Source organism: Balaenoptera musculus, chromosome 3, assembly GCF_009873245.2.
Source record: "Balaenoptera musculus isolate JJ_BM4_2016_0621 chromosome 3, mBalMus1.pri.v3, whole genome shotgun sequence".
NCBI lineage: Eukaryota > Metazoa > Chordata > Mammalia > Artiodactyla > Balaenopteridae > Balaenoptera > Balaenoptera musculus.
Genome location: NC_045787.1, coordinates 150242420 through 150261327, shown reverse-complemented (window position 1 = coordinate 150261327; position 18908 = coordinate 150242420). Strand labels below are relative to the sequence as shown.

General features: G+C 36.1%; 1 protein-coding gene across 1 annotated transcript in view; it reads left to right on the top strand.

Annotated features, from left to right (window-relative positions):
- Window positions 1-18908, top strand: part of UIMC1 (ubiquitin interaction motif containing 1) — a 144105-nt gene that overhangs the window by 18236 nt on the left and 106961 nt on the right. Inside the window, 1 exon segment of the mRNA XM_036847772.1 lies at window positions 2289-2443. Within this exon segment, the coding sequence (XP_036703667.1) occupies window positions 2297-2443 (147 nt within the window). The 5' untranslated portion in view covers window positions 2289-2296.

Sequence of the window (18908 nt, the reverse complement as noted above, 5' to 3'; positions counted from 1 at the left end):
ACATAGATGTTTTGCAAATATTTTCCCCATTCTTTATTATTTTTTTAAACTTTTCTTAAAATTATGGTTTGGAGCACAAAGGGTTTTTAAAAAATTTTTTAAAAAAATTAATTAATTTATTTTTGGCTGTGTTGGGTCTTCGTTTCTGTGCGAGGGCTTTCTCTAGTTGCGGCAAGCGGGGGCCACTTTTCATCGCGGTGCGCGGGCCTCTCACTATCGCGGCCTCTCTTGTTGCGGAGCACAGGCTCCAGATGCGCAGGCTCACTAGTTGTGGCTCACGGACCTAGTTGCTCCGCGGCATGTGGGATCTTCCCAGACCAGGGCTCGAACCCGTGTCCCCTGCATTGGCAGGCAGATTCTCAACCACTGCGCCACCAGGGAAGCCCCCACAAAGGTTTTTAATAAGATGAAGCCCAGTTTATCTGTTCTTTCTTTTGTTGCTTATGCCTTTTTAAAAAATACATTTGTTTATTTTATTTATCTATTTTTGGCTGCATTGGGTCTTTGTTGCTGCACACAGGCTTTCTTTAGTTGTGGCAAGCGGGGGCTGCTCTTCATTGCGGTGCGTGTGCTTCATTGCGATGGCTCCTCTTTTGCAGAGCATGGGTTCTAGGCATGCAGGCTTCAGTAGTTGTTGCACGTGCACTCAGTAGTTGTGGATCACGGGCTCTAGAGTGCAGGCTCAGTAGTTGTGGCGTGTGGGCTTAGTTGCTGTGTGGCATGTAGGATCTTCCCGGACCAGGGCTTGAACCCATGTCCCATGCATTGGCAGGTGGATTCTTAACCACTGCGCCACCAGGGAAGTCCCATTGTTGCTTATGCTTTTGATGTCAAGTTTAACAAACTATTGCCTGTCGAAGATGACAAAACTTTATGTATATGTTTTGCTTAAGAATTTTATAGGTTTTGCTCTTTCATTCAGGTCTTTGATCCATTTATTTCGTGCAGTTCTTTATTATGTGAGGTAGAGGTCCAGTTTCATTCTTTTGCATTTGGATATCTGGTTGTCCCAGTTCCATTTGTTGAAGAGACTTATATTTTGTCCATTGAATTATCTTGGTACTTTTGTCGAAAGCAATTGATAGCAAATGTGTGGGTGTTTTCTTGACTCTCACATAATGAATAGTTCTTCTATTCCATTTATCTTTATTTCTATTCTTGTGCCAGTGCCACACGGTCTTGATGATGTAGCTTTGTAGTAAGTTTTGAAATTGAGATGTGTGAGTCCTTCAGCTTTGTTCCTTTTTTTCAAGATTGTTTTGGCTATTCTGGGACCTCTGTTTTTCCATGTGAATTTTAAGATCAACTTGTCTATGTCTACAAAAAAGCCAATAGGAATTGTATTAGGGATTATGTTGTATCTGTAGAGCAATTTGGGGAATATTGCTGTTTTAACAATGTCAAGTCTTCCAATTCATGAACATGGGATGTCTTTGCATTTACTTAGAACTTTTATATCTTTCAACAATATCTTAAAGTTTTCAGTTGCAGGTCTTGCACTTTTGTTAAATTTTGTTAAGAATTTTATTATCATTATTATTTAAGAATTTTATTATTCTTGATGGTATTAAAAATGGAATTAAAAAATTTCATTTTTGGATTATTTATTGCCAGTAGATAGCAGTATAATTGATTTTTGTATATTTACCTTGTATCCAGCAATCTTGCTGAACTTGTTCATTAGTTATAACAGTTTTTTAGTGGATTTCTTAGTTCTTTTTTTTAAAATACAAGATCATGCCATCTACAAAAGGCAGTAGTTTTACTTCTTCCTTTCCTATTTGGATGTCTTTTATTTCTTCTTCTTGCTTAATTGACCTGTCTAGAGCCTCCAGTATAATGTTCAATAGAAATGATGAAAGCAGACATTCTTGTCTTGTTCCTGTCCTAAGAGGAAAGCATTTTGTCTTTCACCTTTAAGTATGATATTAGCAGTGGGTATTTTGAAGATGTCCTTTATTGGGTTGAGGCATTGGTATTAAAAAAAAACTTTTAAATAAATAATAATATACAGTCAAGAGAACCAGTTATTTAAGTTAATGTTTAAAGAACTAGGATAAATTATTGTATTTTTCCTATTGAAATATTGCTGAAGAGATGAGATTTATATATTTATATATGTATTTTTTCCTTTATAGAAAAAATACAAATCTTAATGAGTAGTAGAAGAGTTCAGAAATCCAGTTTTACTTCTGTTAGATGCGTATCTTTTTTTTTTACATGACCAAATTACAAATAGCATCTAAAAAACTTATACTTTAAGTAAATTATTTTTCCTTGTATTTCAGACAAAAAGATGCCACGGAGAAGGAAAAAAGTTAAAGAAGTCTCTGAAGCTCAGAACCTGGAGAAGAAAGATATAGAAACTACCAGTTCTGTCAATGTGAAGAAGAAGCGTAGACTTGAGGATGCATTCATTGTGATATCTGATAGTGATGGAGAGGTCAGTATTATGAAGAGTAGAGCTCCAGGTCTCAAACTAGGCCTCCTTATCTATGACTAGTTTGTTTTGTGAGACTATACCTTAATGACACCATGCAGTTTTTTTTTTTTTTTTTTTAATTTTAAAAAAAATTTTAATTTTTTTTAAGGTTTGTTTTTTTTTTTTTTGATGTGGACCATTTTAAAGTCTTTATTGGATTTGTTACAATATTGCTTCTGTTTTATGTTTTGGTTTCTTGGCTGTGAGGCATGTGAGATCTTAGCTCCCCGACCAGGGATCAAGCCCACACCCCCTGCATTGGAAAGCGAAGTTTTAACCACTGGACCGCCAGGGAAGTCCTGACCATGCAGTTTTTACTTAGCTTCATTTTGATTTGTAAATGGAATTAAGAATTACTTAAAAGAAAGAAATCATACTGTTTGGCTGAGGATGGATCATAGTTCCTCAGTTTTATATTAACTGAAGGTGATATTTTAAAACTATTTGAATAAATTAGATGTGAATCTTAATTTTCATATGTCTGGAAAATGAGAGAAAGACAGTGGAAATGCCTTTTAAGTCTCTAGATGTACTCTGTCCAATGTGGTAGCAACTAGTCACCTGTAGCTATTTAAATTTAAATTAATTAAAATTAAATACAAGGAAAAATCAGTTCCTCTCTTGCACTAGTCACCTCTAGTACCTGCTGTGTTAGCGCAGGTATACAACATTTCCTTCATTGTAGAAAGCTTTGTTGGACAGTGCTGTAATAGATCTTAACATCTTTCCTTTGTTCCCTATTTCCATTTGTTAATTGGAGATTTGTACCTGTCTATAGGTCACATCCAGTAAGGCAGTGAAGTAAGTCATAGTTTTTTCCTCTAAGTTTACCTCTCGCTCTTTATCTGCTATCTCATTTGATGGTAGAACCACTCATTTACCTCAAGTTATAAAGCTCAGAATTATCCCTAACTCTTTCCTCTATCTCATGTTTTATACCTAATCATTCACCACAACCTTTAGCTTTTTTAATATGATTTTTCTTTTTTTTTTAAAATTTAATTTATTTTTATTTTTGGCTGTGTCGGGTCTTTGTTGCGGCATGCGGGATCTTCGTTGTGGCGCTCAGGCTTCTCTCTAGTTGTGGTGTGAGGGTTTTCTCTCTCTGATTGTGACGCATGGGCTCCAGAGCATGTTGGTCTTTGTAGTTGTGGCTCTCGGGCTCCAGAGCACGTGGGCTCTGTAGTTTGAGGCACACGGTTCTCTAGTTGAGGTGTGCAGGCTCAGTAGTTGCCCTGTGGCATGTGGGATCTTAGTTCCCGGACCAGGGATCAAACCCGCATCCCCTGCATTGGGAGGCAGATTCTTTACCACTGGACCAGCAGGGAAGTCCCACATCCTTTAGCGTTTAACCTTTTAAATGACACTCAAATCTGTCCTTCCTGTTCCATTTTTCATTTCTTTTCTTGATCATTTGTTATTTGAGTTCTTATAGCAGACTCTTAACTTGCTTCTCTGCCTTCAGTTTTTTCTCTCTAAATTTCACGTAGCTTACTCCAGCTTTCTTCTAAGAATTTAAATTTTAGATCTTTGTACTTGCTTGCTTAGAAATCCTTGACTCCATAATCCCCACAAAATCAGTTTAGAATTTTAATGTGGTATACTCTATCAGAACCTTTACAGTCTGAATAGTCTCATTTATATTCTTATCAGCAGTGTGTTAATTTCCTTGTTCCCTGCAAAGACTATTATGACATTTTTTATTTTTCCCAACTTGATAATCAGAAGTATGTTTTTAATAATAAGCAAGGTGGAACATTTTTTCATATTTCTGTTGGATATTTGTTTTTTTTGGTGGGAACTTTCTTGTAGTCTGATTTTTAATTAGGATTTTGTCTAAATAGTTCTTTTTTAAAGTATAAAAGTATAAAGAAGAGAACAATCCATTGATTCTACTATTTGGATAACTAAACTTAATATTGACAAGAATAAAATAGTTATACACATACAGATATATTAAAAAGTTATATACATACCTGTTAAAAAATCAAAACAGAATAAAAACAGTTCAAAAGTGTTTGAAAATAAAACAGTATAGAAAGGTATAAAATGAGGATGTACACCTGAGTCAGTGTACATTTAATGAAAGGTAACAGTTTCTTCTGTATTTTTCCAGAAAAAAAAAATCTTTATACAGAATACCATCAATAAAAACTTTTACAGGAAAGGAATCATGTGACACATAATGTTTTGCTTTTTCACTTAATATTACTTGTAGATCTTTCTATAACAGCACATACAGATTTATCTCATTAAATTTTTAAAAATTGTCAAATATATTGTATGTACAGGAGAGTGCATAATATGTAAATGCATAGTCTAAAAAAAAGAATCTGAACACCTATAGTCACCATATTTGAAACCCTCTTGACTTAGTGTGGACCCTCCCCAAATGCATCTCTTTCCACACATACAGAGGTAACTACTATATTTATCTTTCCATTCTTTTCTTTACATTGCTACCACATTTACATGTATCTCTAAACAGTGTACATATATATTGAAAAACTTGAGTCTCAGTGGTTAGGCACTTCTACCAATGTTTTTCAGCAATCTGTCCTTTCTCCAAAGATTTGAAATTTCACCTTTATTGTAAACTAAAATCTTGTCTGTAAATAGGTTAGTTTTTGGATTTTCTATTTTGTTCCATTGATCTATAACATATTTTTGAAATAAATATTCAGTTGATTATCTTATGTTTTTTAGGTAGGCACTTATATCTGCTAATAATGATAATTTTTCTCTTTTCCTTTCTAGTGTTTACAGTTAACTTTTTTGCTTGTTTTATTGCATTGACTATAGACTCCACAATAATGTTGATTGATAATCAGTGATAGAGTACATCTTTATCTTGATCTTGAATTTAATTGTGGAAGTATTCTGATGTTTTGCTATTCGTTTCATATTTCTGTTCTTACGTTTCAGAAATATTCTTTAACTGCTTATTTACTATTAGTATTTTTAGAAATGTATGTTTAATCAAATGTATAATCAAATTTCATTATTTAGCAAGATGATGATACAGTTTTTCTCCTATTATCAGTTAATATTATATGTTAATACATTTTTAGATTTTGGAACATCTTCGCATTTCTGGAGTAAATCTTACTTGGTCATGATGTATTACATTAACATAATATTGAATTTTCTTTCTCGGTATATCATTTATGAGTTTGCATCTGTATTTCTAGTGGCGTTTGTTTTATGTAATTGTCTTTTTTTGGTATTGTTTTCATCAGATTTTAGGATTAGGTTTATGGTATAAAATAGAGGAAGCTTTTCATTATTTTAATGTTCTACCAGTTTAAATAGTAAAGGAATTTTCTGTTCTTTAAGGTTTACTAGGATTTGTTCATAAAACTGGTCTACCAACTAACTTTTAATATTACTTTATGTTCTTTTAGTATCTCGGTATTTTTGTGCATTTTTAAAAAAGACTTTGTCTTACAATGCAAAAAAGTAGTTGGTAGAGTCATTCTTTTGGCCTGTGAGTTTAAAATTAAATGAATTACTTGATATTTCTTCTGCTCTTTGCACTGCTGACAGCACTAACTTTAATTTATTCTTCAGCTTAGTTGTCAATTTCTGGGGGGGGGGTGGTCCTTGCAGATCTTCCAAGACTGGGGTCAGTTGGCCATCTCTTGTGCTTTCATAGAACCTATATTTCTGTAGTATTGATTGTCACACTGTTTTGAAACTGCCGCTGTGTTTTTCTGCCTTTAACACTAGACCATGATTTCCTAGAGGTTAGGAATTTTGTATCTTAAATACCTAACAATAGTGCTTGGCCTATATTAGTAGATGTTATCAAAAAATACCTGTATTAAGTTTTACTTGTTGGTGCTGCTGTTTTATTTATTTCAATATTTCTTCAAGAAAACGTTCTAGTTCTCTGGTGCAAAAGAAGCCAGGAAATGTCTTACTTTTTCCTTCCTTCCTTCCTCCCTCCCTCCCTTTCTTTTTTAAATTGAAGTATAATTGATTTACAATGTTGTGTTAATTACTGCTGTACAGAAAAGTGATTCAGTTTTTTATATATGTATGTATATATACATTCTTTTTAAAAAATATTCTTTTCCATTGTGGTTTATCGTAGGATACCAGATATAGTTCTCTGTGCTATACAGTAGGAGCTTGTTGTTTATCCACTCTATATATAAAGTTTACATCTGCTAACCCCAACCTCCCACTCCATCCCTCCCCCAACCCCCTCCCCCTTTGGCAACCACCAGTCTGTTCTCTATGTCCGTGATTTTGTTTCTGTTTCATAGATAGGTTCCTGTTGTATTTTAGATTCCACATGTAAGTGATATCATATGGTATTTGTCTTTCTCTTTCTGACTTACTTCACTCAGTATGATAATCTTTAGTTGCATCCATGTTGCTGCAAACGGCATTATTTCGTTCTTTTTTATGGCTGAGTAGTAGTCCATTGTATATATGTATCACATCTCCTTTCTCCACTCATCTGTTGATGGACATTTAGGTTGTTTCCATGTCTTGGCTATTGTGAATAGTGCTGCTATGAACATGGGGGTGCATGTATCTTCTTTTTAATAAATTTATTTATTTTATTTTGTCTGCGTTGGGTCTTCGTTGCTTCACATGGGCTTTCTGTAGTTGCGGCGAGCGGGGGCTACTCTTCGTTGTGGTGTACAGGCCTCTCATTGCGGTGGCTTCTCTTGTTGTGGAGCACAGACTCTAAGTGCGTGGGCTTTAGTAGTTGTGGCATGTGGGCTCAGTAGTTGTGGCTCGCGGGCTCTAGAGCACAGGCTCAGTAGTTGTGGTGTATGGGCTTAGTTGCTCCGTGGCATATGGGATCTTCCGGCCCAGGGATCGAACCCATGTCCCCTGCATTGGCAGGGGGATTCTTTTTTTTTTTTTTTAAAGTTTAATTTTTTAAATTTATTTATGGCTGTGTTGGGTCTTCGTTTCTGTGCGAGGGCTTTCTCTAGTTGTGGCAAGTGGGGGCCACTGTTCATCGCGGTGCGCGGGCCTCTCACTATCGCGGCCTCTCTTGTTGCGGAGCACAGGCTCCAGATGCGCAGGCTCAGTAATTGTGGCTCACGGCCCTAGTTGCTCCGCAGCATGTGGGATCTTCCCAGACCAGGGCTCGAACCTGTGTCCCCTGTACTGGCAGGCAGACTCTCAACCACTGTGCCACCAGGGAAGCCCCTGGCAGGCGGATTCTTAACCACTGTGCCACCAGGGAAGTCCTCACAAGAATTTTGAGAGAAATTAAATGAGGTGATGTATTTAAAGTACCTGACACATAATAAGTCTGCAGTACATAGTAACTGTTTATTAAAAGCTTCTATTTTATGATATAAGCGGTAGACATATTGTAAGAAACACATTTATATAAGAGAGTACAAAAAGCGTGCTACATCATGAAATCACTTCTTTGATACCAGTTGGATCATGTGCCTCACTGCCTGAAGAAAGATGCACATAAGGGTCAGTAACCAGTTGGATTCTGTTGGTCCCAAAACGATCCATGGGGCCAGTTAATGAATTGGATCTACAGTTGATCCTTGAACAACACAGGTTTGAACTGCGTAAGTCCACTTATACATGGATTTTTTTCAATAGTAAATATTACTGTATTACGTGATCTGTGGTTGGTTGAACCTGCAGATGCAGAAACGCAGTTACGGAGGATTTGCAGATATGGAGGAACCGTGTATATAAAGGGTGCCGCCTGTAAGTTATACACAGATTTTTGACTCTGCGGAGGGTCGGTACCCATAACCCCCCTCGTTGTTCAGGGTCCAACTGTATTTATTCTTGTCTTCTTCAGTCTTCAATTCCCCATTTTCAAGATTCTCAGTTGTAAATTTGAAGTATTTCAGTTGGATAAGTTTTAGCTTTCCTGGAAATGGAAAGATAAATTCCTGTCTGCCATTTTTTCTCCATCTTTTAGAGAATAGTTTTTTGAATCTCGTAGCATTTGTTTTGTTGTTAGTATCTGTTCAACCCTTTATGAAAGAGAGCTTAGGCATCACTATGTGCTCTAAAAGTAAAACCATCTGAGAGTTTTTTTTTTTTTTTTTCATCTGAGAGTTTTAATCAGGAATGGGTATTGGATTTTGTCAAATGTTTTTTTTTTAACATCTTTATTGGAGTATAATTGCTTTACAATGGTGTGTTAGTTTCTGCTTTATAACAGAGTGAATCAGCTATACATATACATATATCCCCTCCCTCTTGCGTCTCCCTCCCACCCTCCCTATCCCACCCCTCTAGGTGGTCACAAAGCACCAAGCTGATCTCCCTGTGCTATGTGGCTGCTTCCCACTAGCTATCTATTTTACATTTGGTAGTGTATATATGTCCATGGCACTCTCTCACTTCGTCCCAGCTTACCCTTCCCCCTCTCCGTTTCCTCAAGTCCATTCTCTATGTCTGCGTCTTTATTCCTGTCCTGCCCCTAGGTTGTTAAGAACCATTTTTTTATATTCCATATATATGTGTTAGCATACAGTATTTGTTTTTCAAATGTTTTTTCTTAGTGTATGACATGAAGTTATAATTTTTCTTCTTCAGTCTGGCAGAGTGCTGAATTACATTGATCTTTGAATATTAAATCAATCCAGCATTCTTGGGATAAACTTCCCTTGCTCCTGATGTTGGATTTGATTTGCTAAAATTTCATTTAGGATTTTTACACGTATCTTCATGAGGATTATTGGTTTGTAGTTTTCTTATAATGTCTTTATCTGGTTTTGATGTCAGGGTAATTTTGGCTTTATAGAATGAGTTAGGAAATGTGTCCTCTTCAGTTTTTTAGAAGAGTTTATATTATTTCTAACTTAAATGTTTGATAGAATTTGCCAGTAAAATCATCTGGGCTTGAAGTTTTGTTGTGAAAGGATTTTAACTACAATTTCAACTTCATTAATACATATAATGCTATTAAAGTTATCTCTTTTCTTGAGTAAGCTTTGATTGTATCTTTCAAGGAATTTGTCCATTTCAACTACATTGTTGAATTTCTTGTTATAAATAGTTGTTTATAATATTTCGTTGTTATACCTTTTGAAATCTGTAGAATGTATGGTGATAACACCTCTCTTATTCCTGATACAGCTCTTTCTTCTTCATCTTGATCGGCCTGGTTTATCACTTTTGCCTTCACTGATTTTCTGTTTAATTTTTCTGTTTTCAGTTTAATTGATTTCTACTTTGATCTTTATTTCCTTTCTTCTGCTTATTTTATTTTTAATTTTTATTATTTATTTATAAAAATATTTGTTTATTTTGGCTGCACCGGGTCTTAGTTGCAGCATGCGGGATCTTTAGTTGTGGCATGCAGACTTCTTAGTTGCGACATGCGGACTTCTTAGTTGTGGCATGCAGACTGTTAGTTGCAGCATGCATGCGGGATCTAGTTCCCCGACCAGGGATCAAACCCGGGCCCCCTGCATTGGGAGCGCAGAGTCTTACCCACTGGACCACCAGGGAAGTCCCTCTTCTGCTTAGTTTAGTTTTCTCTTTTGATTCTACTTTCTTAAGTGGAAGCTAAGGTCAAGCTAAGCAAGAGACCTTCTTTTCTAATATAGGTGTTTAATGCTGTAATTTTTGCTTAAGAACTACTAAAGCATCCCACAAATTCTTTACATGTTGTGTTTTCATTTTCATTTAATTCAAAATACTTTCTAATTTCCCTTTGATTTCTTCTTTGATCCATGGGTTATTTAGAGGTGCAACATTTAGTTTTTAAATACTTGGAAATTTTTCTAGGTTTTTCTGTTAGTTATTTCTGATTAAATTACATTGGTCATATATACTTTGTACATTTGAATCCTTTTTAAATTGATTGAAACTTGTTTTATGACCTAGAATATCATTTATCTTGGTAAATATTCTGTGTGTACTTGAGAAGAATGTGTATTTTGGGTGATGTTTTCTATAAATGTCAATCTGGTCAAGTTGGTTGATAATGTTGTCAAATTTACTATATCCTTATTGTTTTTCTGCAAATATTCTACAAATATTTTGAGGGAAGTATTATAGCCTTTGACTATAATTGTGGATTTGCCTATTTCTCTTTTCAGTTCTGTCAATTTTTGTTTCATGTACTTTGAAGTTTTGTTATTAGGTGTGTGAACATTTAGGTTTTTTGTCTCTTCTTGATTGAGCCCGTTATTGTTATGAAATAACCTTTTTTTAATCACTGGTGATAATCTTTGCTCTGATATTTACTTCTTATGACAGTAATATAGCTTCTCCTGTTTTTTTTTTTTTTCTTTCTTTTTTTTTTTTTTTTTTTTTGGCTGCGCTGTGTGACTTGCGAGATTTTGCTTCCCCGATCAGGGATTGAATCCGTGTCCTCAGCAGTGGAAGCGTGGAGTCCTAACCACTGGACTGCTGGGGAGTTCCCTTCTTTTTTATTGATAGGGGAATTTTTTTTTTTTTTTGCCGTGCCGTGCGGCATGCAGGATCTTAGTTCCCTGACCAGGGATCGAACCCATGGCCCTGCAGTTGAAGCACGGAGTCTTAACCACTGGACTGCCAGGGAAGTCCCCATAGGAAAATTCTTTAATAAAAACAAGTTTACATGTTACCATTTGTGGCTTAGCTGGAATAAATCTGTCCAAGTTAAAATTTTATTAAGGACCAAACATAGAATGACTGGTTTTTGTATAAAGTAATGGAATTCCCTCAAAACAATGGGTCTACTTCCATTTTAAGACCTCTGAAAAGCAAAATATCTAGTTATTAAAATAATTAAAACTTTTCACCTGTAGATGAAAATAGTTATCTATGAGGTTAAAGCATACAATGCATGTCACATGCAAATACCCTTTTTCTGGAACTTACAAACTGCAGGCCTAAAATTATAATTAAGCCATTTCCCCACATTTATTTAGTTTCAAAACATGAGAAATATCTTTTAACTATAGAAAATTACCAAATGACCTAATGTTCAAAATAATATTTTAGAAATGCTATCTTGTGTTAATATTGGTTCATCCTGATATGTAGTGCATATATGTTAATATTACAGACTATTAAATACTAGTCACTCTTACTTTTTCTGCTGCCTAGAAGAAATAAATATTTCCATTCTTTGCAATTCTGTCACATATATAATATAGGACTGAGAATAAAATTCCCTTCTAATATAGCCATGTTTTGAACTAGCTTAGTTTCTTTATATGGTATTTACCTAGATTTACTGTACAGGCATCATGGATTGATTTTTTCCAGTTTAAAAAATACTACTTCAGTGACTTCCTTAATGAGTGTTCCTTAAAAAAAAAAACCTTCAAAACTTGAGACATTTCTCAAAAATAGACTTTTATCGTTTAGTTTTGAATTTTGTCCATTAGTGCTTATATAGGATCTTAGATGGTTGACTTCAAGAAGGTTAATAACCCTAAAGCCAGATTCATTCCTATAGTCCATTCTGCCCACTGCATGAAAGTCATATGATTTTACAGAACTCCCCAAATTGAAATTGTCTTCAGAAATAAGACTTTTGTATTTTGTAGGATTGTCACTTCAACTTTAGTTGGTTATCTGGTTGTGATACAAAAAGGCATACAAACTACACATTGTTACAGAGAAGCAGTATAATGTAACACAATGTAGGAGATTAAGATGAACTTTTGATAAAAGGTAGAGAATCATTACTTCTATAGAAACAACGTTTTATCTGTCAAAATTCTTCAATTTCTGTAAAACCTATAATTTGTGAAAAGACAGTCTCTAAATCCAAGATTCTTAAAAACTATGCACAGGGACTTCCCTGGTGGCGCAGTGGTTAAGACTCCATGCTCCCAATTCAGGGGGCCCGGGTTTGATCCCTGGTCAGGGAACTAGATCCCACATGCATGCCACAACTAAGAGTTTGCATGCCACAACTAAGGAGTGGTGAGCCGCAACTAAGGAGCCCACCGGCCACAATTAAGGAGCACATGTGCTGCAACTAAGGAGCCGGTGAGCCACAACCAAGACCCAGTGCAACCAAATAAATAAAATAAATATTAAAAAAAAAAACTATGCACAAAAACCATAGTATTTGGGAAAAATGTTTATATAAGTAGTTTTAAAAATGTAACTTCTGCTACTTTTGCTACTATGAATTACACATTAACTAATTGAAAATATGCCACAATGGTAATTCTGGAAAAACAATTTATTTTCTAAATGGATTTTCCCCACATTTACTGTGTGACGTAGCTGTTAATACTGCACAAGTACAATTAACAATAATGTTTAATTACTTCTAATGTTTAAGCAGTCGAGGGATTTTTCTCCCTTAAAATAAGTTTTAAACATCAAAACCTATGCCTATAAAATTCAAAACTTTCAACAGTCCCAACATTTTGAATGAAAACTATTATAAACCATTATAAACTTCTCAAATGTTCCTTATATTATAGGTGTGTCAACCTCGTTACCTAGTGTAGAATCCTTCAAAGGTTTCTCTGTCTCTTCACTGGGTGACTTTTTCTAAGTGCAGCTCATGTGTGTGTTTCCTTTGTTGTTATTTCCATTATGCTGTGGCCATCAAACTTTCTTTTGACTTGTTTTACTGTAGTATTTCTGTTTTCATCCTCTTATTTTGAATCTTTTCGTATCTTTACATTTAAATGTAATTAAAATTTTTCTTTTAAATTACATTTAATTTTAATTTAAGGATCTCATTTAAATGTAAAAGAAATGTGAATTTCTTGTAGGCAGCACATATAGTTGAGTCTTTATTACCATTCTGACAGTCTCTGTCTTTAATTTGGGTATTTAGACCATTCAAGTTTTATGTGATTGTTGATATAGTTAGATTTGAATATATTGTCTTGATGTTTGTTTTTAATTTGTGCCATCTTTATGTCCTTTTTTGATTTTGGGGGCACCTTTTTTGGATCACTCAAGTTTTGTTTTTTTTTTTTTTAATTTTTTATTGAAGTGTAGTTGGTTTACAATGTTGTATTAGTTTCTGGTGTACAGCAAAGTGATTCAGATATGTATATATATATTCTTTTTCAGATTCTTTTCCATTATAGGTTATTACAAGATACTGAATATAGTTCCCTGTGCTATACAGTAGGACCTTGTTGTTTATCTGTTTTATATATAATAGTGTGTAACTGTTAACCACAGCTCCTAATTTATCTCTCCCTACCCTTTTTCCCTTTGGTAACCATAAGTTTGTTTTCTATGTCTGTGAGTCTGTTTGTTTTATTTATTTTATTTTTTTATTGAAGTATAGTTGATATACAGTGTTGTGTTAGTTTCTGGTATACAACAAAGTGATTCATTTATATACATATGTATTCTTTCTCATATTCTTTTCCATTATGGTTTATTACAGGATACTCAGTAGAGTTCCCTGTCCTATACAATAGGATCTTGTTGTTTATCCATTCTGTATATAATAGTTTGCATCTGCTAGTCCCAAACTCCCAATCCAACCCTCCTCTATCCCCCACCCTGGCAACCACAAGTCTGTTTCTGTTTCATAGATAAGTTCATTTGTGTCATATGTGAGATGACACATTGAAGTGATATCATATGGTATTTGTCTTTTCCTCTTTTTTTTTTTAGTATTTATTTTATTCTTGGCTGCGTCAGGTCTTAGTTGCAGCACTCGGGGTCTTCGTTGCAGCATGCAGGATCTTTCATTGTGGCGTGCAGGCTTCTCTCTAGTTGTGGCACGTGGGCTCAGTAGTTGCAGCGTGGGGGCTGCAGAGTGCGTGGGCTCTGTAGTTGCAGAACACGGGCTTTCTAGTTGTGGCTCACATGCTCAGTGGTTGTGGTGTGCAGGCTTAGTTGCCCTGCGGCATGTGGGATCTTAGTTTCCTGACCAGGGATCCCCTGCATTGGAAGGCAGTTTCTTTTTTTAAAAAAAAATTTATTTATTTTTGGCTGCGTTGGGTCTTAGTTGTGGTGTGGCATGCGGGCTCTCTAGTGTGGCACGCGGGCTTAGTTATCCCGTGGTATGTGGGATCTTAGTTCCCTGACCAGGGATTGAACCTGTGTCCCATGCATTGGAAGGCGTATTCTTAACCACTGGACCACCAGGGAAATCCCTTTTTCTTTCTGACTTACTTCACTTAGTATGATAATCTCTAGGTCCATCCATGTAGCTGCAAATGGCATTATTTCATTTTTTTATGGCTGAGTAATATTTCATTGTATATATATATACCACAGCTTCTTTAACCATTCATCTGTCGATGGGTATTTAGGTTGCCTTCATGTCTTTGCTGTTGTAAATAGTGCTGCTATGAACATTGGGGTGCATGTATCTTTTCAAATTATAGTTTTGTCTGGATATATGCCCAGGAGTGGGATTGCTGGATCATATGGCAACTATATTTTTGGTTTTTTGGGGAACCTCCATGCTGTTCTCCATAGTGGCTGCACCAATTTACATTCCCACCGACAGTGTAGGAGGGTTCCCTTTTCTCTACACTCTCTCCAGCATTTATTGTTTGTAGACTTTTTGATGATGGCTATTTTGACTGGTGTGTCTGTTTAGGTACTCTGCCCACTTTTTGTCCATCAAGTATTTTTTATAATCTCTCTCTCTCTCTCTCTTTTTTTTTTGCTGCGCCGCGCAGCTTGTGGAATCCTAGTTCCCCGACCAGGGATTGAACCCAGGCCACGGCAGTGAAAGCACCATGTCCTAACTGCTGGACTGCCAGGGAATTCCCTATGATCCCATTTTATCTCCCTTTTTGACTTGCTGGTTATAATGCTTTTTTATTTTAGTGGTTATTTTTAGTACACATATTTAGCCTATCACAGTCTACCTTCAAGTGATACCATACCACTTCGTGTATAATATAATCATCTTACAATAGTTTACTGTTATCATCCTCCCCCAACTTTGTTACAGTTGTCATGCCTTTTACTTGTACATGTATTGTAAACCCCATAATACATTATTATTATTTTGTTAAATAGTTATTGTTTGAAGATAAAGAGAAACAGTCATGTAGTTATTCATATAATTTCCATTTTTGGTGCTTTTCATTTCTTTGTGTAACTCTGTATTTACATCTGGTGTCATGTTTTTCTTATGCCATAGGCTAGGTAGCTTAAACATGTAAATTTACTTCCTAACAGTTCTGGAGACGTCCAAGATCAAAGTGCCAGAAGGGTCAGTGTCTGGTAAGAACTCTCTCCTTGGGTTTCAGATGGCTACTTTCTCACCATGTACTCATATGGCTTTTCTTTTCTGCGTGTACTGGGAGAAAGACAGCAAGCTCTCTGGTGTTTCCTCTTATAAGGGCATTAATTCCATCATGAGGGTCCCACCTTAATGACTTCATCTAGTCATAATTACCTCCCAAAGGAGGCAACTCTAAATACCATCACATTAGGGGTTAGGGCTTGAACATAAGAATTAAATGGAGGGAGGCCCACAATCCAGTCCTGCTGCCTGAAGGACTTTGTTTTTTGTTTGTGGGTCTGCTGGCAATTAATTCTTTCAGTGTTAGTATATCTGAAAAGTCTCTGTTTTGTCTTTTTTTTTTTTCAATAAAATTTTTAGTTTGGAATAATTTAGATTTGTTAAAATGTTGGAAAGATAGTACACAGGTTTCTTTATACCATTCACTCACTTTCTTCTAACGTTAACATCTTTTTAACATTATAACCATGGTGTATTTCTCAGAACTAAGACATTAACACTATTGCATTAACTAAACTCTAGACTTCATTCAGATTCACCAGATTTTCCACTACTAACCTATTTCTGTTCCAGGATCTAATCCAGGATATCATATTACATTTAGTAGCCTTCATTTTTTTTTTTTTTTACCTTTAAATTTTTATTTATTTATTTTTATTGAAGTATACTTGATTTACAATATCATGTTAGTTTCAGGGGTACAGCAGAGTGATTCAGTTATATATATTCAGTTATACATATATATATTCTATATATATTCCTTTTCAGATTCTTTTCCCTTGTAGTTTATTACAAAATATAGTTCCCTGTGCTATATAGTAGGTCCTTGTTGGTTATCTGTTTTGTATATAATAGTGTGTATATGTTAATCCCAACCTTCTAATTTATCCCTCTCCCCAGCCCCCTTTCCCCTTTTGTAACCATAAATTTGTTTTCTATGTCTGTGAGTCTCAGCCTTCATTTTTGAAAGATTTTGCTGGTAGGTTTAAGAATTTTAGGTAAGTTAACTTTCTTCTTTCAGTATTTTAAAAGATTTTGCTCCCCTATCTTCTTGCTTATATTGTTTCCAAGAAATCTGGTATAATCTTTATTTTTTCTCTGTGTTCATTTTTTTCCTCTGGCTTTAAGATTTTTCCTTTATCACTGTTTTTTGTGTTTGTTTTTTTTTTTTTCATCTTTTTTTTTGGCTGCTCCATGAGGTTCCAGAGATCAAACCCATGCCCTCTGCAGTGGAAGTGGGGAGTCTTACTACCAGGAAAGTCCCTATCACACCGGTTTTTAACAGTTGATTATGATATGCTTATTTATTTATTATTTATTTATTTTTGTATTTTTTTATATATATTCTGACTAGAAATTCTGTGAGGTATGACAGCTCTGTCAGAGTGACTTGCCTTTTCACTCTTTTTTAATTTTAATATTTATTTATTTATTTATTTTTGGCTGTGTCTTAGTTGCAGCATTTGGATCTTTCATTGCGTGTGGGCTCCAGAGTGTGGGGGCTCTGTAGTTGTGGCTTGTGGGCTTAGATGCCCCACAGCACGTGGGATCTTAGTTTCCCGACCGGGGATTGAACCTGTGTCCCCTGCATTGGAGGGCAGATTCTTAACCACTGGACCACCAGGGAAGTCCCACTATGCTTTTTTAAAAACATGCTTCTTGTGCCTGTGGGTTTTAGAACTTATTGGATCTGTGGATTTATAGTTTTCATCAAGTTTGGAATGTTCTCAGTCATTATTTCTTCAAATGTTAGTTTGTTCCTTGCCCTGTACAAGGACTGTAGTTACCTGTGTATTAGGTCACTTGAAATAGTCCCACAGTTCACTGATATTCTTTTCATTTTTGTGAATGCCATATGAGTCACATTTCAAGTGCTCCGTAGGCACTAGTGGCTACCATGTTTGATCCTGCTGATATAGAACATTTCTGTCATGGCATTGGCTAGTACTGCTCCTTTAAGAGATAACCAGGACTTCCCTGGTGGCACAGTGGTTAAGAATCCACCTGCCAGTGCACGGGACACGGGTTCGAGCCCTGGTCTGGGAAGATCCCACATGCCGTGGAGCAACTAAGCCCGTGTGCCGAAACTACTGCACCCGCACGCCACAACTACAGAAGCCCATGCACCTAGAGCCTGTGTTCCACAACAAGAGAAGCCACCGCAGTGAGAAGCCCGCACACCGCAGCAAAGAGTAGCGCCCGCTCACCACAACTAGAGAAAGCCTGCATGCAGCAACGAAGACCCAACGCAGCCAAAAATAAATAAATAAATAAAATAAAATTACTTCAATCAATCTCTCATTAAAAAAAAAAGTTTAAAAAAAAAAAAGATAACCTGGACTAATCCTATCTTGCCTTAAATCTGCTTACCTTGGACACCCCCAAGAAATTCAAGCTTCCCATAGCTTCTCTCATCACCTAGATTCTCATCCCATGACTCTAATCCGTCATCTGGGGGCACTTTTCTAATATGACTCAGTCTCCCACTCCTGCTGTCAAAATGACTCTGCCCTCTGGAATTTGGGTCAGTGATCCAAAAAATCCTCGACATTCTTAACCCTCTCTGTGGAAGTTCTCTTCATCTTCTTGCTCGAACTGAAAGATGGCTGTCCTCTGAGCGTACTGCTTCTTCTTGTACCTTCTCAGGTACTGGCTGTTTCTTCTTCCTTACAACACAATACCACTGACCTGGAGGTGGGGTAAGTATCCTCTTACTCCTCGTTGTTGCTTCCAGACTACTGGAAAACCTAGTTTGAAGCACAAACCATTCTGCTACGCCTGCTACTCCACCTTGAAGAAGTCATCTACTATCCTCCTGGTCACCCATCCCACCCCCTTTCCTGGCCATTTGTTAAAAATTTTAACATATCACTTGCTGTCTTTCTTTTTGCCAGTCTTGCCATCATTCTTGGTGATTTTAATATGTACATATTAGACTGAAGAATATGAAAGTTGCAGTTTCTGTAGTTCAACCTAAGCTGTGATTCATTATCTGTCCTCTCACTTCCTTTACCTTTTGGCTATCAGCTCCCATGGATCATACCATCTCAGCCTTTCTCAAGTGGGATTTCTGAGAGAGAAGTAAGCCTAATGTCCTCAGGCATCCATTGTATGTAATGCATTAACCTCTGTCCTCTGCATCTAGAATAGTACCAACCAGTTATGTACCATCCTTGGGAGAAGTAAGGAAAACATTCGATTCATTTTCTGTGTTCTGTGGTTCCAGTGAGGAACCCTGATTGAGCCTGTCAATAATAATCATGCCACTTTCAAGATCAC